This window comes from Rousettus aegyptiacus, unplaced genomic scaffold (assembly GCF_014176215.1).
Source record: "Rousettus aegyptiacus isolate mRouAeg1 unplaced genomic scaffold, mRouAeg1.p scaffold_m13_p_2, whole genome shotgun sequence".
NCBI lineage: Eukaryota > Metazoa > Chordata > Mammalia > Chiroptera > Pteropodidae > Rousettus > Rousettus aegyptiacus.
Window position 1 is genome coordinate 130868976 of NW_023416295.1, and position 16986 is coordinate 130885961.

At 47.8% G+C, this 16986-nt stretch overlaps 2 protein-coding genes and 1 long non-coding RNA gene across 3 annotated transcripts; 1 reads left to right on the plus strand and 2 right to left on the minus strand.

Moving 5' to 3' along the window:
* Window positions 1-4468: 4468 nt before the first annotated feature.
* On the minus strand, window positions 4469-7515 carry LOC107514266 (cytochrome c oxidase assembly protein COX14). Its single transcript, XM_016151824.2, has 2 exons — window positions 7361-7515; window positions 4469-4857 (listed from the first exon to the last, which is right to left on the minus strand). Exon 2 carries the CDS (start codon window positions 4847-4849, stop codon window positions 4676-4678), a length of 174 nt encoding a protein of 57 aa, XP_016007310.1. The 5' UTR covers window positions 4850-4857; window positions 7361-7515; the 3' UTR covers window positions 4469-4675.
* A 194-nt stretch (window positions 7516-7709) lies between these two features.
* On the plus strand, window positions 7710-13760 carry LOC118613637. Its single transcript, XR_004955597.1, has 2 exons — window positions 7710-7970; window positions 11424-13760. It is a non-coding gene; the product is annotated as an uncharacterized LOC118613637 (long non-coding RNA).
* Window positions 8299-15249, minus strand: GPD1 (glycerol-3-phosphate dehydrogenase 1). Its single transcript, XM_016151823.2, has 8 exons — window positions 15065-15249; window positions 14393-14570; window positions 13439-13579; window positions 12702-12840; window positions 12350-12462; window positions 11429-11662; window positions 11087-11193; window positions 8299-10153 (listed from the first exon to the last, which is right to left on the minus strand). The coding sequence occupies exons 1-8, from the start codon at window positions 15103-15105 to the stop codon at window positions 10057-10059; spliced, it is 1050 nt and encodes a 349-aa protein (XP_016007309.1). The 5' UTR covers window positions 15106-15249; the 3' UTR covers window positions 8299-10056.
* Between the last annotated feature and the right edge of the window lie 1737 nt (window positions 15250-16986).

Below are 16986 nucleotides of genomic sequence, written 5' to 3' on the forward strand. Positions count from 1 at the left end.
ATAGCTCTATTACATGCCAGGGACTGCATTAAGTACTTTACATAAAATAAAAATAAAAGTGAAGCAAAAAGGGGTTAACTTCCCTAAGGTCAAACAGCTAGTGAAGAGTCAAACCCAGTACTTTTTATTTTTTTAGGTGAGGCAATGACCTCACAGACTGCAAGGATCTTGTCAGTTTACAATCCCTTTTTTTATTTTTTACACCTACAGCACCTGGTCTTCGTAGGTGGTCTCCCATCCAAGTACTAACCAGACCGAATTCTGTTTAGCTTACAAGATTAGATGGGATCGGGCTTGTTCGAGGTGGCATGGTTGTAGACAGTGTTTCTGTTCTTAACTACTATACCACTTCCCAAGGCTTCATAATGAGGAAGAACAGATGTTGATGAGACATTTAACCATAAGCAGAGACTGATTAGAGTTGACCTTGGATGAGTGAATTGAGATTAGGGTCAATTATAGGAACAGGGTCTTGTTCTGAGAAGGATGTCTACACACATAGATGGAGTGGGGGTGGGGTGAGACAGAGTGCTAAGGGGGTTGAATACTGGAAGATAATAGTGTTATTGGGGCAACAAGATTGTCATAGTTTTATAGATGGCCTGGGAAGATTTCATGCCTAAGAGGAAGGACCCAAATCAGTGGAAAGCAGATTAGATACAGACTCACATCATCCTTACCAGAGAACTAAGAATATAGTCCTCTTATAAGAGAAGCAAGGCATTAATTACCTTTCCTCCATTGAATATGAAAGAGTTTTAACTTTATTGAAAAAATAAGTTTGTGTAATGCTTTACCACTTAGAAAATAATTTCACATACATCAAAAAGTGAACTTAATACTTCTGTTAAAGTAGGGATTATTATCCCCATTCCATAAATGAGTGTCGATTGGTCTATTACTATGTAACCAATCACCCTGAAATAGAGGCTAAAAAGAACTCTTTATAACAAACCATTAGTAGTTAATAAAGCATTTCCCTGAGCTTAATTCTATGAGCCATTATAGCAAATTATCAGACCTAAGAAGGAGGTAATTTAGGAACCCACTACGTAGGATAGGCATCTGAAATAGGGAACGATCTTGTGAGACTGTGCCCTTAACCTGTGGGGTCTGCACTAATCCCGGGCAGCTAGTGGCAGAATTGAATTGTAGGACACTCAGTTGGTGTCCAGAGTTGGAAGACTGGCATGGGAAAAACTCACACATTTGGTGTCAGAAGAGTTGTGAGCAGACGAGTTTTAAGAACTCTTCGGCCTCTGTCCTACTCCCTCACCTCACCCCCAATAGAACAACTATTGTAAGTTTGGTGTGTCCTATCCATTTTTTACACACACTTTTTATACTTTTACAATCATACATATATCCCTAACAACAGAGGATTTGTGATGTACTCAATATATGCAATTTCTCATATATACATTGATCCGTTTATGAGTTTATTATTGTATCCCACTGGTCTCTTTGTCTAGTCCTGTACTAATACCCCCAACATTTTGATTACTATTAGTTTTCCTCTATATCTTGATATCTGATAGGCCTAACCCATTTTCTTTGGTCCTTTTCAAAACTGTCTTAGCTACTTGGGCTTTTAAAGATTTTTTCTTAGAGGAGAAATTTTATCTTCTACAGACACTTGGCCCAGCATGGAAGGGTGAAGGGTCACAGAAAACTTTTTGGAAAAAGAGAGGATAGGAAGGGGGGAATAGAGAGGATATTCTAATCAGAGAAAACACAAACAGGCACGAACACAAAAAACAGCACGCAACTGTAGTTTGATATTACTAGAACATAAAGGATTGAAGAAGGGTCCAGTTGGGACCCCGAAAGTAGAGGCCTCACAGTGTCCCCAGTTTCACTTTTCCTTCCCCAGTAGCTTAACAAGAGATTGTCCCCAGCCATAGAAAGTTGCTCTGAAACTTAAAATTAATGCCCTTATGCTTACTGATCACAATCCTTTAGGTCTAGTGTTCTTTCCAGACTTCTCCCATCTTTGTTCCTGGGTTGCTGATGCTACTGGAGGACCACGTTGCCAGAGAGGAGGCTCCATGAAGCACAACAGACATCCCCCCACACCCCAACCTTCATGCAGCCTGAAATAATTCCCAGATTTTCCCTTAAATACCCTAAGCAGGACTGAGAAAGTAGGGCAGTTTTTCAAAGTATTAACCTGCTACCTTCTCAGATCACCAGTCCTGACAGTAAATACTTATTCTAAGTAGTCCAACTCCTGTGTCCATCTATGGGCTGAGCAGCACAGGCAGCACAAGCCCTGGCCTCAGATGCCCTCCAGTAACAGGATAAGGTAGGAACATAAGGTAAGTCAGGTCTTAAGGACTTCACAAGCCATGTTCAGGAGTCAGAGATTCTTAACCTATTGTCTATGGTTGAGCTTCAGAGGGGATTTAAAGCAGGCAGTGCCATAATCCAGTGTAACAAGTAAATCTGATGAGGTCAAGACTGGAACCAGGACTATTAAAAGTTTTCTGCAAAAGTGTAAATAAGAAATGAGAAGAACTGATTAAGTGGATGTTTAAAAGGTAAAAAATAAGACAATTCTTGGTTGAGAGTAGGGTACAGGGACTATCTAATAAATCTCCCATATTTCTGACTTGGATGATAGTACCATTAACTAAAATAGGGAAAAAAAACATGAGTTAGTCCTGGAGATGAGAAGGAATGCTATTAGTTGTGGACATGTCAAGTTAGAGATTATAGGAAATTTAAGTGACTATATCAAGCAATGGATCTATCTGAAACTCAAATGGTCAACCTGGAAGAGACAGTCTCGGAGGTCAGCAGCAGGCATTAAAAGCTGACATTGATTGAGAGCTTATCATGTGTCAGAGTATTAAATATTTAACATGAATGATCTCATTTAATCTTCAAACTAAACTTTTAAACTACATTTTTTAATCCACATTTGACAGGTAAACTGAGGAGTTGAGTAACTGGCCTATTGCAATATAGCTATAATAGTGAAGCCAGGATACCAACACTGAGCACTTACTACATTTTGTAATGTTAAAACCATTGAGTACCTAGAATAGAGAACATACAGAATAAGACAGGCCAAGAACAAAACTTTGAAACACATCAGTGTTTAAAGTAAGCAGAAGGAATCAAAAGGAAAAGTGAAAGAGATAGAAGGGAACAAGATAGTGGTACCTCCCTGTGGCTAAAGCAGAGCTTTGTGCCCCAGGAAACAATGAGGTGGGGACTGAAATCATCAGTGGGTGTGGCACAATGGAGACATTAACTAAGGGTTCCAGTGGAGTGGTGGAGGTAAAGGGGACTTCAAGGTCCAGGAAGCGATATCCTGTGAGACCTCTCCTTAAATAATACTGAATAGTTTGTTTTGGTAGGGGGCGGGGGGCCATAAACCTCTAACTCACCCTCTCCTGAGAAGAAAGAAGAGGGTGAGTTACAAGGTCTGGGGTTGAGGAGGATAAAGATGGAGGCAGGGGCTACACAGTTGTTCAGGGAATCAGTGGTAGGCACAGGTTTGGACAGGAAAGCAGTTTAGGTCAAGGGGCTGACAGACTGAATAGAAGGAATCAAAAGATTTGAAGTCTCCAAGTTTAGAATAGAGTGGAAATGAGAATGGGAGAAAGCTCCTCAAAAAGGACTGATTTTATACTGTTTGAAAATGATGCTGGGGAACTAGGAGAAAGGTGACACTGTACAGGTAAGAAAGGAGGCAGGAGAGTCCTTGGTTAAATCAAGGAAGAGGACTTTCAGGTGAAAGGTTTAGGAGTAGTGGGGACAAAGCCCAGAGCAGTATGCACATAAGAGCATGAGATGAGACAAGACAAGATGTCCGAGGGTGGATATTTGGGGTGATCACCAAGAATGACATGAAAAAGCTACTCTCAAAGCTCGAAATGAAATGGTAGCAATGATCTCTCTCTTTATAGATGGGTTTTACCTTGAATATATCATATTTTCTTTTGAATCCTCTTCACAACTCTGCAATAAGATCTGCAGATAGATTTCCCGTAGTGAGAAATTGACCCTTATGCAATGCTACACCAGCTGAGTTCAAGGAGGTGAACTGCATTACTATAGGCTGCCCAACAACCCCTCCTTGAGAACTATGCCTCCTCCACTCGGTGCAGTTTTAATGGGGCTGTTAAACAAGGACCTCTGCCTTCCATGAATTGGGTGCACATGTGGCCATCCTGGCCAGAGTACCCCATTACCTGGATACAGTAATTACTCCAGGAATGGTCAATGACCAAAGAGCTCTAGTCTTTACAGTCTTTTCAGGGGATTCATACAGATGCTGAGATAGTCTTTTCTTTGAGATCATGAGAGTCGATAGTATTACTCCTAAAACTATGTATCTCCCATTCATAAGTATTAAGAACTCAAGATATGGAAATCCAGTCTGTGACTAGAAAATTGGTAGTCAAGGCCTCACCTCTGTGGACCACACCCTATGTGAGTAAACAAAAACACTAAGACACAGACATGGCAAAATATTTAATGTCTGTCGGTGTGCCTCATCCTTTTATAATTTGATAGCCTCTCCAAACTGGCAGTTCCAGAGAAAACACAGGCACTTTTCCCCAGCAGGGTTTGAAAACCATTAAGACCCTAGTCTCTTGACTTGGATGTAATTGCAGGTAAGGTCTTTCCACAGCATGCCTCTCTGGTCAAGGAAAAGACCGCTCTACAGGGCTCCTGATGTCTTCTGTTCTTCTGCAGCCTGGCGCTGGGAGCTGCGCCGTTGGAAATAGCGGTAGGCTCGGACACTGCAGAGGTAACCGCCATACACAGTGAGAAGCATCATGGAGGTTGAGAAGGTCTTGTAACCAATGTCAGCTAATTGCTTGGCAGTTGGCATGTCGTCCCCTACAAAGACAGATTGGATTTAGACCCAAGGATAGACCTTATGTGCCTAGCCCACTTCCCTGTTTAAGGCCATTCCATAACTTCTGCATCCTGCCTATCTGTCTACACTCTATTCTAAATGGCCCTTACACATATGCAGAGTCTTTTACTAGAAGACAAAGTTTCAGAATGCTGATTCAAAGGCGCAAATAAAGTCTGCATATGAGACACAAAAACACAGCTGCATCTGAATGACATCATAGTTAACATGTGGCCCTCCATGTTTGTGGAAAGAAGTTACTGGTAGGAACCACCCAGAAATGTCAATTGATACATTACTTTAAGCATGCATCACTTTTTCTGGCTAGTAGGCAATTAATAGAGGTAGCTAGAGATTAAACATCATCAGTAAATGATTCTCTGTAGGATCAAATGGGAAACTTCTAGGCAATATCCAATTTATTTCCCCATAAAAACACTTATTCACAGTGGTTAGATTCCCAGGTTAGCCCTCAAGCATCTGTTTAAGACATAATATACCTGAAATAGTGCCAAAAGAACTTTTATATTATTTCAGTTATACTTAACCTTCTTCCACAGTATTAATTCTAAGTTCCAAGCACAACACTGAGAACCTATCCCAAGGGTTAAAAATAAATTTACCGAGTCCCCAGCAAATTGTGAACTCAACATGAGATAAATTACTTCTAGTTTAACTGTTCCCTGGATATTCTCAGCTAGGGAACCAGAGGAAGTTTTTAGCATGGCAATCTTTCATCCTGAACAAAACGTTCCTCAATTGAAGACTGTGTTCCTAGACTCCTCTCTGTCGAGGGAATTGAAATTAAAAGACTGAAATTAGTGAGAATAGGTTAAAAAGTCAAGAATTTGGAAGCTAAGGATTAGCTGGCTCAGAGGGTCAGGAACAGGGTGAGACCCAGAAGTACTTTTCTGAGTGAGTACTATGGGCTGAATGTACATTGCCTGAGCCAATCCTTAAGGGTATACTCCTAACTGAACTGAGGCACAGCTTCCTTGAATTATAATTCCAAGTGACTATGGAAAGTAAATTTAAATAGGTCAGAAGAAGAAAACCAAATGACCCAGGCGCAAGAAAGGAAAGGGCTGTGTTCAAGTTATCTGTTTGAAAGGACCTCAAGCTGTGAGGTAGTGAAGAAAACAGCATGAGAAAGACAGCGAAAGCGAGCCCAATACTAAAGTAGTAAACAAGCCCCTAGCAAAGAGGTTTGCAGACCTTTAATCTCCCCCTACTTCTTTTTCCTTCTATCCTCCATTACCCTGGTCAAATGATAACCAGTTACAGGGCCACCTTTTCCAGGGTCTGAAGGAAGAGGGCTGGAAGCCAACAAAGAAACAGGATGGTATAACCTGGCAAGAACAGTGACAGGAGACTTACTAATGGATGTAATTTTGGTGTCTAGAACCTCACTTTCTTCTCTTGTCTAATCCAAGATTTCTCCTACTTTCAAAATAACAAAAACTCTTCACAGGCTCCGAGCGAGGCAATAGAAAAGGAGAAAACAGGTGTAGAAGTTCACACAAGATTAACTTAATGGATTATGGCAAAGCTGAAAACATCTGCAAAGCAGCAAGTTAGAAAACTTTGTAAATTGGGATACTGTTAATAGAAATAAGAAATTATAAGAAATAGGTGTATGTTAGTGTGTGTGTGTGTGTGTGTGTGTGTGTGTACACGTACGTACGTAGGTACGTACCGGAGTGGTAGTAGCAGTGTCAAGAAGATCATGAGCCAGGTTTTGACATGTTAAAATTAAGATGCTCAACACAATATTCATGTGATGATGTCTATCAGACAGATGCATATGCAAATCTGGATACATTTTGGGAGAGGCTAGGCTACCCATTGAGGAAACAAGTGATACCAAATGATTAGAGGGAGACAGGTCAAGGGAATGCCGGTTATGAGGAAGAAGTTAAGAAGTCAGGTAGGAAATTTCAGAAACACCTGGAGGGCTTTTTCATTTAATTACATCCCCCTTGTTGAAAACCACTACTGTATTAACTCATTGCCAGTGATGGAGGTGTGCTGTATCTTTCAGGGATGCTGGGCCAGAATGAAAACTGAGAACCAGTATTGCAAAATTATGCTCTATAAAGACTGGTCTGATGGACTCACTGAATGACAATAGGTGACTAGATCACGGGTAAACCTGGGGTAGAAGTTACAGGCTTTCAGTAAAAAGCAGATTCGTAGCCACAGCTCTAGGAGCCCATGAACCCTGACTCCCAAGGTCAGAGCTACTGGAGACAGAGCGTGGAGGGCCAAGCCTCCCGATAGGAGTCACGGTTTGACAGGAAAAGTACGGCTGCAAAGAGCTTGTTGGGCTGGAAGCAATGCAAATAGCGGCAGAACAGCCGGTGACCTCTAGGACACCAGAGCCTAACGATTGGGGTATGTGAGGAAGCGGTAAGTAAAGGCCGGCCCAAGCAGGCGCGCCACGGCGGAAAGGCGGCCCCTGCTCGGCCCCAGCAGACGGCGTACCTGGATGTTGCACCTCCCTCCGGTGCAACCGAGGCCTCCACAGGCAGCGTCTCGCCACCACAGTCTGCGCAGCCTCCTAGCGCAGCGGCCCAGGAACAACCCTAGACGCTGAGACGCTATTGGCGAGGAGAACCACTGTTTCTCCCTCCCGCCCGCCCCACTTAACCCCTAAGATTCGGCTCCCGACCCAAGAGAGCGCCCAGCGCCCCGGATGAAGCGCAACTCCGCCCACTGGGGCGGGAGCCCGCGCCCGCCGCAGCGCCGGCTGGTTGCCGCCCTTGAACTTCCGGGCCAGTGACCCTTAGTACGGGTTTTCAGACTAGTCTTCCTCTCCGAGAGGGCCGTTGAATTCTGGGCGTTGTAGTCATTCTCCATTGAGAGAGTGTCCTTGGTGACTCAACCTCTGGAACCAGAACTTTTAAGATACTCAGTCACAGTAGAAAAGACAATCTTTCTCGCCAATTTGGTCAGCCAGTCAATCCCCAGCCTACGGTGACTTCTTCGGTAGCTAGGTAGATACTCTCGGGGTCAGCCCTCTGGAGGTGGACCACGCGCCCTCTAGAGCCTGAAGCTGCCCTCTTCCCCATGGCCTGACTTCGGCCTAGCTCAGGTAGGAACCCGACCCACATCGCGAGGTCTGGACCGCCGGGATGTGGCAGGTCTAGCCATGGCCTGCACAAGTGGGCACGAGGGATGTTTCTGTCCCATGTGTGACCTCTCCGCTCGCAGGCAGATATAAAGCTCCACAGAAACGCTGTTAAGGGCCTAAGAGAGGGGTTACCACTTGGGAGGAGGACTGCGTCGGCACCCCGGCTACGGGCAGGGAGTGGCTGGGATTATCATGGAGGGTCAAACCTACCAATATGAGTCAAGTGATGCACGCGGTGATGCACCACAGCATAGGCACTGCCACATGCATTGAAGCACGCTTCTCCAACTCATGTCCGGGAAAACCGTGCTTTATTGGGTAGACAAGTAGGCATGATTCGAAAGCCTCCGATTCGGTTAACAGTGGCGTGAACAAAAATAGGCAAAAGTGTTTGACTAACAAGGTCGCAGCTGAAGCTGAGGGAAGAGAGCTGTCTTTCTGCCCCCACTTTAACCTTCTGGATTCAGTCAGTGCTTCCAACCTGGGCCCAGCCAGATCTGGGGTGATTGTGCCCCTCTCTCCCTCTGAACCAGGCATCTCTGCCCTTCACTGGTAAGAAAGTGAATTCTCAAGGGCTAGAGGCTGAGAGGAACCTGCCTCTCCAGTTTGGCAGGGAATAAGAGAGAGTTAACAATGCTGGCCACAACGTGAGGTACTGCTACACAGGAAACAGACCCTCTGCTCCATGCTGTAAGAGTGAGTCTCTTAGGCCCTTGGGAACTATTTATAGCCAGGAGCCCAGGCTGCTGACCTGTGACATTCCCCCACTGCCACCCTATCCTGGAGCAAAGCCAATGTAAAGCACACTCCTCTCCCGCCTCCCCTTTCTGTTCTTCCCTCACCCCAGGAGGTAGGGTGGTTTTAATTTTTTTCCTCCTTGAGTTTCCCAGCCCCTGAGGTGCTGATATATATCTCCTGAGAAGGCCTTCAGATGACAAAGGAGAGCATGGAATGTCAGGACCCACCAACATGGGGACCTGCTCACTCTTTCCTACCCCTGATCAGCCTTTTTGGGCCACTCTCTGGCCTCTGGCCTCTGGCCTCTGGCCTCTGGATACAGGTGCTGGTTAGCTGCCCTGGCTGCTTTGGGGGTAGGTGAGAAATAGGTACAACATTAGAGAGAAGGAAAGGAGTGGAGCATAGGATGTCCTGGGGAAATAGCAGGAGGAGGGACCCAGCCCAAACCTCCCCTGATGCAGCTAGAGTTGCTGAGAAGAGAGACTGGCAGGACAAATACAAAGGTCAGAGGGAGCAGAGTGATCTGAGCCTGCTATGAAAAGGTGTAGCTCTGTCAGCAGATTAAGTTCCTGCTCCCCAAAGAGAGTGCTGGCAGGGAGGGTGAGGGGAGGCTTAGAAAGGTCATGCACTGTGGGGAGGAGCTGGCACAGAACTAGGAACCAGGAAGCCCAGAGGGAGAATAAAAAGCCCCAGGACCAGTAATGCCAGCATGGCAGCAACTCTGGTGCCAGGGTAGCCTGGGTGTGGGGGAAAGGGAATGACCAGAGGTTTCTGAGGACGCAGATGTTGCTAGGAGAAGCTAAAAGGGGGTTGAGATCTTTGTATTTTGTTAACAAACACTGAGAACCATTGATGCTTTGTGGTGCCTGCCTGGCAGAGGTCAGAGCAAAGGGGTCCCTGTGTCAGCTCAAAAACCCAGGCAACTCTTGCCTCATCGCTCTTGTGGCTGAGGTAGTTCTTTAGCCACTTTACTGGGCTTGGGGATAGTGTAAGGCAGCAGTGGACAACCCTTGCCTTCCTCTCCCCGACCCTCTGCCTCACCACACACACCCAAAGCAGGCATCACTGGGGCCCCATATCTGGAGAGGGACAAGGAATCTCCATTTCTGGTGCGATGTGGCAGGAGGCTGTAGGCTGATTGGTGGTTCAAGATCTCCTTGCAGGTAGTCCCAGAGCCTCCTGTCCTTCAGTGAAAAGCAGAGAAGAAGCTGTTCTGTGGGGAGTCCCAGAGAGTCTGGTGGCCAGCTACCCAAGCTTTTGCCCGTCTTCATGGGGCAAAGAAGCTGCCTAGCCTGGGTCACAGTCCCGTTCACATATGTTCTGGATGATTCTGTAGGCAGTGGATGAATTCACCCACTGGCTGGCTCTCGTAGCAAATCCTGTACACCGCCATGAACAGAGGGAACCTAAAATGGGGAAGGAGAGACTCAGCTTAGCCTCATAGTAAGCCCTCTATCACCCATTCCCCATCTATCCCCTAAACCTCCATTCCCCTATTCTTCCACCGTTGAGTTCAAGCAGACTCTGGCTCTCAATTTCCAATTGCTGAGAATTTGAACTTCCTAGCCCTGGATCTTAGGGTCAGGTTTGTTAAATGCCTTGTCAGCATGATTCCCTGGCATTTTTTTTGCTCCACCTGGGCAAGCCACTTAACTTCTCTGAGCCTCAGTATCATTGACTGTAAAATGGGGCCAATATAACAAAGTAGTGAAGAAGTGATTATGTATTCCGTGAAAGTGCTCAATAAATGCCAGTTTTCTTCTCATCCTCTTGCCCAGGCTGGTTGCTTTATCAGGAGGCTTTACCCTGACCAGTTATGAGCTGATCTTCTGAAACTATTCATACAGAGCTCTGCTCTGATCAGCCCATCACCCCCACTATCTGTGTTCCACGAAGCACAAAGCACCTTGAAGCAGAGACTGCCCTCGCCCCTCAGCACCCAGGATAGCATCCAGGGGACAGAGAGTTGGCTTTGGAGGAGCTACTTAGACTGGGGGTGATGGACATGGAAGCAAGACAATCCAGTGTTCTTATTCCTGCTGCCCCAGAGCTTCAACCCTCATACCAGAGGATAAAGAGGAAAGGATAGAGAGGAGGCTATGCAGAGGGGTCAAAGCAATGTGGTATAAAGAGCACTAGACTGAAAGGAATTCAAAGACCATGAACTAGCTGGGAAGAGTGGGCATACCAGCCTCTCTCCAAGCTCTAGTCTCTGTGTCTGTTAATACAACATTTCCCTCTCTGCCCACTTCACAGATTGAGCAGGTTCAGGAAGGCGAACAGGGAGAGCACTTCTGGCTATGGTTCCCACCACCAGTGGAGCTGTGGTAGACACTTACTTGTCCATCAGGCCCTTGTGCTGGAGGATGCTGTGTAGCTCCCGGGCTGTCTGGGGCCCCTGCAGCTTCTGCCCATTCAGCATCTCTTTTTCCAGCTGCTCAATGGGCTGTGAAAAATAAACAGTACGGATGAACTGAAATAGGAGAGGAAGCTTATCAGTGGGAGGTGGATGGGGCTCAGTCTGGGGCTCAGATGACAGGTGGGGGTCTTAGGAGGAAAGAAAGGCTGGGAATATTGACAACAATCCTAATGTTTGTGCTCAGGAAATACCTCCAGCCAAGTTCCTCTATCGTGACACCTACAGGGCCCACCCTCCATTCTCCATTCTCCCCACAGCCCACCTTTCCTGTGCGGGCGAAGGCCTCAGCCACCTTGCGGTTCCGCCCTCCATAGCAGGTAGTGATGAGGTCAGCAATACCACAGCTCTCCAAGAAGGTGGTAGAAGACACAGGGCCCCTGCAGAAGAGCTTGGCGAAGGCTATCATCTCCATGAGTCCCAGTCGGATCACTGCCGCCTTGGTGTTGTCGCCAAAGCCCAGCCCATCACAGAAGCCAGCCCCCACGGCCACGACATTCTTTGCAGAATGGAGGTCACAGGTGAGAAAGGAGCCCCTCCTGCAGGCCCCACTTGGAGCCCTCAGTACCTGCCTCCGTGCTCCTTTTATCAGCCATGACACACCCACTGATAAATGAAGTATAGTGGGTGGACTCCTCAACTATTTCCACCTCTTGGTTTTCCCATTTGCTGTACTCCCTTCTTTTAGCCTTGGTTTGTGCTGCCTGCCTCCCTAACTCTGCTCCATACTCCATCTTTTAGGACATTTACTGAAAGTCAATCTTCTGTCCAGCTGGCCCTCCCATCCATGACTGTTCTGATGTCCACAGCTCTGTCCAAGATCCAGAGTTCTGGCCATCAATCTGTCTGGTGTCCTGGATGTCTTCTCTCCCATTAGTCTGGATGTACTCCCCCAGGGCATCTCTTCCCCCTGGACCACCCCCTGGAGTCAGGAATAGGGACGTCCCATAAGAGGCTATAGGAAGAAAGTAAGAAGGGGATCCAATGTGTGATGGTGAATAATCGGCGGGCCTGAATGACCCTGGCTTTGTTTCTGCAGTTCGTCTTATGCTTATGGGACTTGGCGGGCAATGGGAGCAACTGCCCATGAGTGAGAACTTGGAGTACCAATAACCTTGTATAGCTAAGCCAGACCCTCCTTCAGGACCTTCTCCCCACCCCACTGCTGCCTCTGTGCTCCTCTCACCTTTAAGGCCCCACAGATCTCTACTGTGTCCACCTCTTGCACCACTGTGATGCGGAAATTGGGTGTCTGCATCAGCTCTTTCAGAAGCTGTCCCTGGGCCAGGTCCTTGCAGCCTAAAGTGGGGAGGGGCAAGGCTTTAAGAGAGGCTCTTGATTTCTTCCCACACCTACCCCACACAGGATCTGAAACTCCTTCCATGGGGGTGTCCCAAGCCTCCGTCACCTCCGATGCTTGGATCTCCTTCCTTAGCCTGCCTTATGGGAGAAGATGGCGAAGTGGGTGGGGGAGAAAGTATGGGGAGGGTATGTAACTGGAGCTGCATTATATATGTGGATGGTAGTGGGGCTCTCACCAATGGTTGTCTCACAGAACTTCTCATCAGCCACCTCGCTGGCAATGTTGGCCCCCATCAGCACGCTCATGGGGATGCCAAGGCGCTCCCCAATCAATTCAGAGATGAGCTTCAGCCCATTGGGGCCTTCGTCTACCCCCTGGGCATAGGATGGAGCTCAGGCCAGATACCCTTTCTGCCCAACTGAGGGCTTCCCACCCAGAAATCCTGCCCCTTCCAAGTCAACTGTTCATCAGTGTCCCCAAAGGTCCAACCCAGCCAAAGCTTGCTTTTAGGAGAGTAGATGGCATGTGAAAATGAGTCCATCTGAAAACTCCTTCCACATACCTTCAACCAATCTACCTCTTTAAGGCAATATATTCCCTCCACATCCCTAAACAACCCATTCCTGAGTACCCCAGACCTCTTACCATCCCAGCTATGGCTCTAAACCAACTGTTCTTTCACACTCCTCTAAATAGCCTGCTTCTCATAGCCCCCAGGCATCCCTTGTATACCTCCTAAACTCCTCAAGACATATGCCTCCAAACCAATCTCTTGTCTATTCCCCAACCCACCTCCCCTTCCCAATAGCCCCTAGCATCAAACTGTTTCTCAAGCTTCCCAAAGCTAACTCCTTTCCCTTCTCCAGAAAACTCTTGGCCTACTTCTGCCACTTTCTCTTCTCCTCACTTCACCTACTATGAGCCCCACAACAGTTAGCTGCACTCCTGTCCACAGGAAGGTGTCCCTGGTACCTTAATAAGAGATATTCCAGTGGTGTTTGCCTTCAGGTGGCCCTTGAGCTGATCACAAATCTTGCTGATGAACTGATGGGGCACCACAAAGATCAGGATGTTGGCATCCGCTGCAGCTTGCACCACATCTGGGACAGCCACCTGTGGGGGTGACCAGTACTCATGGGCCTGACAGACTTCTCCTAGCCCCTATGAAACCACATGCAGGAGATCTAAAAGCCAAAGAGGGAGGCTGGTGGGGGAAAAGGAAGGGAATTTTGGGATTGAATCTGGAAGAGTTGAACTTGGAAGAATAAACCACTTTATCTCTTTCCCCTAGCCACCACTCCGTCTAATCTTGTTAGCCTGGACTCTCGACTCCTGGAAACCTCCTCCTAGCATTCTCCTAGCCCTTGGCTTGGGAACCGTTCAGGAGGCCAAAGAAGGCCTGGGCTTGGCAGAAGGAAGAGCCCACGTAATTTCATCACCCTGCTCCATAGGGCCCCAAACTAGGAAGGGAAAGCACCAGTCTTCCTGCTGTCTTCTCTGCTGTGGGGAGTGAGCCACATGAATTTGACCAAAGACCTTAAGTCCAAGGAACAGCCTCCAAGTCTGATAATAACTCGGTGAATGAGTAACAAGATTAGAGCCTGAGGCAAGTGCTACCTGAACCCCAGGTCTGGGAGCTGGAGAACCTGGCTTTGGTTGCCATGGAAACCAACTTTTCTGTCCTCTCCCCTTCCTTTTTAAAAGCCTGGGAACCCGTAAATGGGGTAGGGGGTAGCATTCAAGTTCCCCTCAGTTCCAGAAAGTGCCTAGGGGAGTAGCTTGGAGGCTGTAGATAGGAGTCTTCTGTGCCTGGAGCAGCCCTCTTGAGAGACTTCCCAAGTCCAGTTGGCACCTAAAATGGCCCCCTTTCGGCAGGAAATACCCCTCCACTTCTCTCCCTCTTCTTTGCAGGGTGTAGGGGCTCACCACGTTGTGGGGCAGCTTGTGCCCTGGCAGGTATTTGACATTCTCATGCTGTGTGTTGATGATCTCTGTCAGCTTTCTGCCCCCAATGTCTTCCTCAAACACCCACATGGTCACCCGTGGGTCAAAGTGTGCCAGCTGGGCTGCGTTGCGACCCACAATCTTGGCAATGGCTGAGCCCCTGGTGGGAGGGGAAGCACAAAGTGGAGGAATGGGGGCATGAGGGAGGAACAGTGGCAGGGGAGGGGGCGGTGTTCTTCCTCGGGATATCATGGCAGCCCACCAGATTATTTACTAGCCACATTCCTTGTCACACCTCCCACCCCCCGTGACACTGTGTCCCTAGTGAGACTCAGTCTACCTCACATTTTGCTGCTGAAGGGTGCCAGCCATCTGATCTACCCACCCCCACCTCAAACCAAGCAGCTCTTTGAGCAGGGAGCACTTGGGAGGCTCCGTTCCTATGGCAAACAGGTGCAACTGCTGGGCAGGCAGGGGCCAGGAGAGGTTTGGGCACCATCTGTCCTTCGGAGGTAGGCACAGAAGATAGCAGCAGGGGTGGAAGAAGAATAGGGGATACTTCCTACCACTGTCTGCCTCCTGCCTACCAAGCCTTCCTCCCTAGCCCCCTGTGTACCTGGGGACTCCCCCATTCCCCTTGACAGAGCCGCTTACCAGTTGCCCGAGCCTATAATGCAGACTTTCTTGCCGGCCATGGTGCTGCTTTTCTGCCTGAGCCAGTTCCGTGCCACACTCTCCAGCTTCTCTGCTGGCTAGGAGCATATAACTCCGCCACACGTGGGTACAGCCAAGCCCCGCCCTCCAGGGGTGGGTGGGGAGGCGGGCACCCAGGGAGATAGTCTGGCAGAGCTAGGGAAAGGGGAGAAAAAGAGTAGAAACAGGTGGGGAGCAGGAATGGGCAGAGACCAGGCCTCACTTTTCCTCTTAGGTTTGCCAGCTGACGGTGCTGGCAAGCTTCTTCTCTTGGCCCCAGCCCAGTTACCGCACCCCTGCAATGGTCTCATTTTGAAGTCTGCCAAGAAATAGCCTAGATAAGAAGCAAGTGATTGCCCCACCCCCCATTCCCTTCTGTCTCCCAGCACTAGAATAAATGGTATGCAGCCCTAGTAGCAGATACAGGTATGCTTTCTTTTCCAGCGTATGTATATGCCTTGCATATCTTCCCAAGACCACAAAAAATTCTCTATAGTTTTGTCTTCTAGCAGTGACAGGGACCACATGAAACTGGCTCCACGTAAGGCTGTGGAGTAGATGAGTGTGAGCCCACTTTTTAAACTAAGACCGCATAGGAGGTAAAGGCCTGCTTTGCGGGCAACCCAGCTCAAGGATAAGAGACCCCAGAAGCCCTGAAAGACAAGGTCATCTCGGTTACCACAGTGGACATCCCAGGTACTGACCAGGGGGCCTCTTCTCCCCTCAAAGTATCCCCACTTGAATGTCTTCCAGGAAGGGAGGGTAAGAAAGGTCAAAGTTAGAGGCTCTGATGCCACGTGACCTACAATTCTTTTGTAGACTCTGGGCTTGAAGAATATGACTGGAGAGAAAAGAAGGCAGCCAAAGTGTTCATTGCCCTTGAGAGGCTTTCAGCATCCTTCAGTTCTTCCTTGGGTTTCTGAACTATCTCACACTAGGGGCTCCCTCAGGTTAGTGGTGTCTTTGCAGAAGCCAGAAAGGGGGAGGGAGGACCTGGGACAGCTCTGACCTCTTGGCGGCTTGGTGATCTCAGATGCTGTAATTGAGAGTAAGGTGTGTGATTTTGAGGGGGAGAGTAGGACACATTCAGCAATTCCGGGAGAGTTCTGGTTGCTAGGCTGAACTGGAGAGTGAGGCAAAGGGCTCTAACTCCAGCTGCCTGTGCACCTTGACCTAGAGGGTAGAGACCACTGTGTGCTCACATACTGACCTCCTGACCTGGTAGACTGAGTGGGTGTTTCTAATCTCCTGGGCTGCTGCTTGCTGGCAAGTGATAAGCACTGGGCCAGAGGGGAGGCTGTGTAACCACTGGGTAAGGGTAAGTGGGCATGAGGTCAAGACTGGAAGCAATAGTTTTCTAAGTTCTAGGGACTGCCCGGGAAAATCTCACCATATTCTCCTTCCATGACCAGAGTTCCCAAAAGGGAAGATACATGAAATTGGTGGTTGTTTCCCTTAGGAACAAATTGCACTGACTACACAGCCAGCCTCCCACAAATCACTCTAGTATTACACTGGCACTGAGACAAAAGCACCAGTGCCAGGCTGCCAGCTGGGAGCACTGATTTTGGGTGATGGGAGAGAAAGAGTGCTTCTGTCCCTCACACGTGATGGGAACCCCAAAGAATGGATGTTTATGCCTAAGATAACCCTTTTGTTTTTGCCTGAATGCTTCTATCTCTTACTATGTCCCACAATAATTTTAAGTGTATGGGGACAAAGGCTTGTTCATTTTTATAGGAAAATATACAGAGATCCAGAATTGGCTTCTCACAGGAAGTTTTCTGTACCACTAGAGCTCTTTTCCCAAGAACAAACTGTAGATTATTTGCTCAAAATTAACGGTTCGTCAGCCATTCATTACACATGTAATTAGCCTGGGT

Coding starts and splice junctions, on each gene's coding strand:
- LOC107514266 (XM_016151824.2), bottom strand. CDS start 4,849: ATGCCAACTGCCAAGCAATTAGCTGACATTGGTTACAAGACCTTCTCA.
- GPD1 (XM_016151823.2), bottom strand. CDS start 15,105: ATGGCCGGCAAGAAAGTCTGCATTATAGGCTCGGGCAACTG. Junction 12,463..12,701: donor GTTCTGTGAGACAACCATTG/GTGAGAGCCCCA, acceptor TCCCCACTTTAG/GCTGCAAGGACCTGGCCCAG. Junction 10,154..11,086: donor CACAAGGGCCTGATGGACAA/GTAAGTGTCTAC, acceptor TCCCCATTTTAG/GTTCCCTCTGTTCATGGCGG.